At 47.7% G+C, this 7918-nt stretch overlaps 1 protein-coding gene across 1 annotated transcript; it reads left to right on the forward strand.

The window, feature by feature from the left end:
• The first annotated feature begins 4335 nt into the window (after positions 1-4335).
• Positions 4336-5427, forward strand: GPR25 (G protein-coupled receptor 25). The gene has a single exon (XM_065402312.1). It carries the CDS (start codon positions 4336-4338, stop codon positions 5425-5427), a length of 1092 nt encoding a protein of 363 aa, XP_065258384.1.
• The last annotated feature ends 2491 nt before the right edge of the window (positions 5428-7918 follow it).

Consider the following 7918-nt stretch of genomic DNA (forward strand, 5'->3'; position numbering starts at 1 on the left):
CAAGTTAAAGAAGTATGGGCTGGATGAATGGACTGTAAGGTGGATAGAAAGCTGGCTAGATCATTGGGCTCAACGGGTAGTGATCAATGGCTCCATGTCTAGTTGGCAGCCGGTTTCAAGCGGAGTGCCCCAAGGGTCGGTCCTGGGGCCGGTTTTGTTTAATATCTTTATTAATGATCTGGAGGATGGTGTGGACTGCACTCTCAGCAAGTTTGCAGATGACACTAAACTGGGAGGCATGGTAGATACGCTGGAGGGTAGGGATCAGATACAGAGGGACCTAGACAAATTGGAGGATTGGGCCAAAAGAAACCTGATGAGGTTCAACAAGGACAAGTGCAGAGTCCTGCACTTAGGACGGAAGAATCCTATGCACTGCTACAGACTAGGGACCGAATGGCTAGGGAGCAGTTCTGCAGAAAAGGACCTAGGGGTCACAGTGGACGAGAAGCTGGATATGAGTCAACAGTGTGCTCTTATTGCCAAGAAGACTAATGGCATTTTGGGCTGTATAAGTAGGGGTATTGCCAGCAGATCGAGGGACGTGATCGTTCCCCTTTATGCGACATTGGTGAGGCCTCATCTGGAGTAATGTGTCCAGTTTTGGGCCCCACACTACAAGAAGGATGTGGAAATATTGGAAAGAGTCCAGCGGAGGGCAACAAAAATGATTAGGGGTCTGGAGCACATGACTTATGAGGAGAGGCTGAGGGAACTGGGATTGTTTAGTCTCCAGAAGAGAAGAATGAGGGGGGATTTGATAGCTGCTTTCAACTACCTGAGGGGGGGTTCCAAAGAGGATGGAGCTCGGCTGTTCTCAGTGGTGGCAGATGACAGAACAAGGAGCAATGGTCTCAAGTTGCAGTGGGGGAGGTCTAGGTTGGATATTAGGAAACACTATTTCACTAGGAGAGTGGTGAAGCACTGGAATGCTTTACCTAGGGAGGTGGTGGAATCTCCTTCCTTGGAGGTTTTTAAGGCCCGGCTTGACAAAGCCCTGGCTGGGATGATTTAGTTGGGAATTGGTCCTGCTTTGAGCAGGGGGTTGGACTAGATGACCTCCTGAGGTCCCTTCCAACCCTGATATTCTATGATTCTATGATTCTATGACTGGGACTGGCTGGACAAGGAGCCTGGGACAAGGAGCCAGGAAATGGTGAGCTTGGGCAAGGAGTTGGGGTGGGGTGGGGAGGAAGCAGTGAGGCGCCCAAGAAGGATGACTAGGACTGGGAGCCAGTGGGGGTGGGGAGGGGGAGACAGCTTGGACAAGGAGCTCGGAGCAGGGGTGGGCAAGGAGAGGTGTCACTGACTGTATGTTCCACATTTTCTGCGTGCCTGACTTCAGACCATGGGGGCTGAGTCACTGAAGTGCTGAGCACTCGCCGCTTCAATGAAAGTAAATGCGAGCTATGAACACACAAAGTGCTACAGAGTGCTACGCACTCCGAAAAACCTGGGCCTAAGTGCCTCCGATTGGGCATCCAAAACTAGTGATCACTTGTGACCTTAATCTCTCTGTGCCTGAGCTCCCTCTAGAAAGTGCGGACAACACCTCCCCCATCTCACAGGGTAGGGTGAAGAGATACGAGTCCTGCATTGTGGCAGGGGGTTGGACTAGCTGACCCTTGCGGGCCCTTCTCACCCTGTGGTTCTACTGCAGTGATGAGTGCCATCGAAAAGTCCATGAGGAAATCAAGAATTCTGTCTTCAGAGCAGCATTTGAACAGTGGGCAGTAAATAAGGCCGAGGGCCACATATTGAACAGAGGATGGAATAAAATATTGACTAGCTGCTCATTAAATGAACACTGTCCAGCACTGAATGAGCCAGGGGTCCTGTGGAAAAACTAGCATGTGATCCGGTAATAAAAGACTGCATCATCGTGCATCGCACCGGGGGCTGAATTAAGGATGCAGGGCACCCTGAATTCTGACATTTCCTCAAGTACTTGATTTCCCAACCGTAATAATGTTCTTTGAACATAGTTTGTGTGTAATTGTAGATGAAATCAGAACTCGGGCTGAACCACAGCATGAGATCCATCCAGCCTCCTACAAATGCTCAGCTTTGGATTCAATGCTGGGCTGAATTTTTGCAGTTTGGACTAATTTCCATTTGAAAAATAAACTAATATCAAAGGCTCACTGCCTGGAATGGGCCTATTCACGTGCTTAAAGTTATGCATGTGATTTAGTATCTTCCAGAATGGGGGTCATAATGAAGAACCTTTGGGTATGTGCAGCTCTCCTTATCAGTTGATAGTCTGTTTTCCCTCTTCTCATGATCTGATCAACTCTGATTACACTTAAATCAAATAAAATCCACCACGAAACAAGAACTCTCCAGGGAAGGGGTGGGGGCAAGTGAATGTTGTTTCTCACATTGCATCAAGTCTAGCTCTGCAAACAGATCAATACACCTATGTCAATGCAAAACCGGTTGAGACTGTTACCTTATTTGGAACTGCCGGCCATGAGCTCCACCGAGAAAATGCCACCTGAAATGAGTTGCATTTGCAGTTCTAACCACATCTGTCTCACTCATCTCCTTTCTGAGAGTGCCTCATTTATGCTCCCAAACAGAGTTAATCAGTGCTGAGGATTTCTCTAACACCAGCCCCCTTTGGATAGTGAGGCCCCACTATTCCAATTCAGTGAGCTCCCCAAAAGCAGGAGTCAGACCCAACAATCACGGGACTGGCTGAAAAATCCATGAGATTTGATCAAAAGAAGAGACTGTTGGTTTTTAGAACTGTCTCCTGCTTTAAAGCAAACAACTTTACAAGGAAACTCCTGCTCTCCACTGGTTACTGTAGCTCTGTATTGGTGTACGGAAGGGAAGAACCAGGCATAACAATAATAATGATTACCGGGGCTAGAGAATTTCTACAATTCTGGCTAATCTAGAACACTGCAAAATGTCTGAGAACAAGGTTAGGCTCAGACAATGTCATTTACAGGGTTCTGGGAAGACTCATGTTTAAACATGATCCCAGTTAATTTTTCTACTCTTGATAGCAGCAGCACATGGAGGAGGGAGCCGCTCTAGGCTGAGCGGTAAATCACGTGCACTGCGGACACTGGAACCAACCCTAAAAAGCTGGAGAAACCATGCCAAGATGCTGCCTTGCTTTGTCGCTTTAGATTCTTGATGGGGATGCTAGCTAGGAAGCATCCTCACTTCCTAAGGTATCGCTTTTAGTGTGGGATATTTAGGGTGCGAATGTTGCTTTAAAATCCCGTTCACCGGCTGCTTTTATTTATATAGCATCACAAGAGCACTTCACGCACAGGTAAGGAGACAGGATACCTGCCCCAAGGCTTACAATAAATGGATCAAGGCTAAGGGATAGGTACAGCCAAAGTCAGAGGAATTAACAGGGCTACTTAAAGGGGACCTGCAAAACATATTGGGCTTGTGCCCTTTTTTTTTTGCTTCAAATTTTTTTTGGTATTTTCTAATTATTTTTAAGCATATCTGCTTTAAAAATACCGAAAAGAAATTCTGTCATTATCTGTTTTGTTTTTTCTGTAAGGCTCTTTGATGGCTGGGGTACTGACAGGAATGTGAACGCAGATGCCATATAAGTGAAACTTGATTAAATGTGTGAACTAAAACACACTGGAGTTAATGAGAGTCTTTCCTTTGTTAAAGTTTCAACTCCCCCACCCCTTCAGTTAAGATCCAAGGAAAGTCACAAGTCAAGGCAGACCCTCCACGCAGTGCTCCAGCTAAAAGCAGGGAGCACCGGACATAATATTCTTGAGCTCTGCAAAGTAAAAATCAAGGTGGGAAAAGTAACCTTTCAGGCTATCTCCCTCGGCCCCCACTGGTGCTGTTCATTCCATTTTGTACCATTTTGCAAGTTTTGTAAGTGCTGGAGGAAAGAACTGGGCCTTGAAGAGTTTTGTGTTTGCAGGGTGTTTTCAGAAGAGCATTGAGGGCATTTTGAACTTCTGGCCTTTATTTGCTTGTAAATTCTAACCCTCCCTGTCCCCTACTGTCCACACGGGCCCTCTGTCATGCACTCTTCATTTTTTCTATTTTTCTTTATTTTTTTGTTTCCAAAATTAAATCTAACTCGTCTCATCCCCGAGTTGTTCACACCCACTGATACACCCTCCGCCCTGCCGTTCTTGCCCTCACAGCAAGAGGAAGTGCATAATATTGCCTTAAGATTTCAGAACAACAAAAAAACCACTCTGAGATTTAAACACCACCCAGTCAGCTACGCAGTTAGCGTGCTTCCTCCAGCCCTGTGCAGGTGCCTGAAGAACGCTCTCCAGCAACTCTTGCATTGCACGGGAGCTGCTCAGTGGGGGAGACAGCTGTAAAATGACAACTGAAGCCTGGACTGTCAGTTATGAAGCATCTTCTGCTGTCTACTGGGATAATCCCCTCCAAGATACCTGCCCACCACAGGACCTACCCTACGCTTGTGTCTACATTCCCATCCTCTACTTCATCACTTTCTTCATTGGCTTCATTGGCAATCTCTTGGTGATTGTGCTGATGGCCAAGAAGAGAGGCAGCAAGAGGCTGGTGGATACCTTTGTCCTGAATCTGGCTGTCGCCGACCTGGTCTTTGTCCTCACCTTGCCTCTCTGGGCAGTGTCAGCAGCTCATGGTAACAAGTGGTACTTTGGTGAAGGCCTGTGTAAGTTCAGCAGCTTTATCATCTCTGTGAATCGCAGCTCCAGCATCCTGTTTCTAATGGGCATGAGCGTGGAGCGTTACCTGGTGGTCATGAAGCGTGTGGACTCCAAGTCTACTGGGACCAAGAACTGTCTGATCATTGCCTGTGGTTGCATCTGGGCTGTCTCTCTCCTCCTAGGCATTCCTTCTCTGATGTATCGGAAGCTCAGCCTCTCAGAGGATACCACTGGTGAATTGTGCGAGGATGAGGACTCTGTCGCCTTCCAGGTGCTCAGCCTGGCTTTGCTCATCTTGACCTTTCTCCTGCCCTTGGGAGTGATCTTATTCTGCTATTGCTCCATCTCCTTCAAGCTGCTGAACCACATCAGGCTGGGAAAGGGGACGAAGAACTCCCTCCAGATCATCTTCACAATCATTGGTGCCTTCATCTGCTGCTGGCTGCCCTTCAATGCCTTTAAAGCGTTCCTCTTCTTCTCCTCCATGTTCCAGGGAGCAGATCTGTCTTGCTGGGCATTAATGGCTCTCAGGAGGGGCCTGACCATCAGTGCTTGCTTGGCCTTCATGAACAGCTGCGTAAATCCCATCATCTATGCCTTGATGGATCGCCATTTCCGACGCCAGGTGCTGCCACAACGGCTCCGGGTCTGTGGTGCTTTCCAGGAGACAAGGCAAACCTCGGGCTTGTCCTTCTCATCCACTACTGAGTCCAGCCTCATGTTCGCCAGCCGGAACAAGCCATCATCGCCTGCGTCCATTCAGCCAGAGATGTAAGAGGGGACGGGTAGGTTTACAAGCTTTTACCCTGTGGGGTGAGGCAGGCTAGATAGTCGCTGTTGCTGCTTCTTGTGTAGGTAAAACACACTGGTTATTCGGACAGGTTTCAGGTTAATTTTGACAAGGGTTTTTCTTTCTTGACAGATCTCCCTCTAAAAGCATTGCTAAGCTACCCCCCAGGTCTATGTAGAGCTGTAACACCCGTCTGTCTCACCTGGGTGTCAGCAGAACGTCAGTGGATCCACTTCTCTCCTGCCGTAACGCCACTGATGTCCAGGGAGCTGCAGCAGCAGTTTCATCCAGTATTCTTAGAAGTTATAACACAGGTTTTGAAAAGGAAGAGGCTAAAGATTTTCAAAGCTGACTAGGGGATTTAGTCACACCGCTCCCATTGAAATGAAAATCTCACCTAACAGCTGCTCTTTCCTTCCCCAGCACCCTTGGGAGAAGAGGGATTCTCCACTGGCCTTGCCTTCCCCTGCTAAGGAAATCAGGCACATCCAGTGCTTTTCCCAGGGGCATTCACACGCATCCCAGAAATGCAGTGAGGGAGAAACCGGCCTGAATGCAGCCTTTCAGCCAGCAGAAGCATCAGGGTTACTTAGGCCTGGTCTATAGAGCCACCCAGCTACACTGCTCAGGGATGTGAAAAATCCACCCCCCTGAGCAACGTAGTGAAGCCGACATAACCCCCGGGTACAGACAGCGCTAGGTCAATGGAAGAATTTGTCCATCAACCTAGTCACCATCTCTTGGGGAGGTGGATTGGCGACAGCGATGGAAGAATTCCTCCTGCCGGCGTAGGTAGTATCCACACTGAAGGGCTGCAGCAGCACAGCTGTGCCACTGAAGCGTTTCACATGTAGACAAGCCCTTAGGTTTGCTCAAGCGATGAGAGCACATGCTCCCCAGGAGCTAGTAGCAGGGGGAGGGGAGGCAGCGGCAGCACAGGGCAGGATGTGGCACTCCAAGTAGGTTTGCTTGAGCAACAAATAGAGAATTCTGGAGAGGGTAGAGGCCAAACTCTGGTCTCAGTTACAAAGCCAGAGAACCAATTCTGCCAGTCTTACTCACAGGAGCAATCCCTGCTCATGTGAGTAGCCCCACTGATTTCTATGGCCCACATCCTCAAGGGTATGTCATAGCCTAACTTCACTGGGAGCTAGACCCCTACATACCTTTGGGGATCTGGCCCTATGTGCTTATTTGCGTGATCAAGGCCTGGCAGGTTTGGGCTCCGATGTCTGTGGGTTTCTACCAGGGAAACCAAGGCTGGAATCAGACCTGAGATGTACATTGTAAAACCGAATGCCTTAAATGTGTATCGCCACCCTCTGAATTTATCTCTCAGAGTTATTGCAAATTCAATAAACCGTGGCTGCTTGCTCCTGTTATAGACATACAGTAACAACGAAGGCAGAATTACTGAAGTTGTGACCATGTGACAGATCCATGTAGCGCTCTCTCTCTGTTAAGCAGTTGTATAATAAAGATGCTTTATTAAACTTAACACAACTAAAAATAGATCTGGTAGCAAGAATCTGTATGTTTAATTAAAAGACAAATTCACAATTAAAACAGCTCTGTTCTTATTAAATAGTTGTGAAATAAATATGCTTTAATACTGACTTGTTTTTCCGAGTTATTTTACTGAATCTAAGGAAGTCGATCTGGTATCTAAAATCAGCATGTTTCGAGATAGACTTATTCAGTAGTGCTGCCACTGTCCATTTACCAGTTAGCCCATGAGGATTTTTTGGGTTACAAAACATTTTTTTGTACTATATTTCCCTGACTTCTGCTCTATACCACAACCTCCCCACAACTTCTAAAAGCCCCAGCACAATAAACCAATCGTATTACTAATTAAATAGCTGTTAATTACTGAAACCTTGTTTGAGGTTTCCAGCTACCAGAGATGTCTGCGGCACTCTTGTTCAGTCCCGGTAAGTGTGTTTTTACTAATCAACTGCCATTTCACTCACACACGATAACCTAATTAAATCCCACTGGACCCCTGTGTCTGGGCATGTGTCAGAACACAGCCCAATGTTATTAGCCTTGCAGTGGGTTCTTCTCCCTGGGGAGGACACTTGTCATACTGAAGGGAAGTAGCTTAGACAGCAGTAAGAATGTCTAAGGATCTGGCTACTCTGCAGTCTGGGGGTGTGATTGGAGCATGTGTAGACATACCATCCAAGCTAGCTCACGTAATAATAGCAGTGAAGCCAGGGCATCATGGGCCTCCTGTACCTTGTCCAGCCTCCCGCATCCCATGCTGCCAAGGCGTCACAGCAGTCTGCTGGTCAGAGTGCAAACATGCCCTAAGACCCCCGCGCTCTGTTTGAAATAACAGAGCTCCCAGAGGAGTTGCCATAGTGGATCTTCATTTTCTCTCTGATGCAAAGCCCACTGAAGCCCAGGGAAAACCTGCAAGGCTCACCCCCTCAGATCGGCTCAGACTGGGAGAGGGCTTTATGGCTTCCCC

The sequence above is a fragment of the Emys orbicularis genome, chromosome 4 (assembly GCF_028017835.1).
Source record: "Emys orbicularis isolate rEmyOrb1 chromosome 4, rEmyOrb1.hap1, whole genome shotgun sequence".
NCBI classification, from domain to species: domain Eukaryota; kingdom Metazoa; phylum Chordata; order Testudines; family Emydidae; genus Emys; species Emys orbicularis.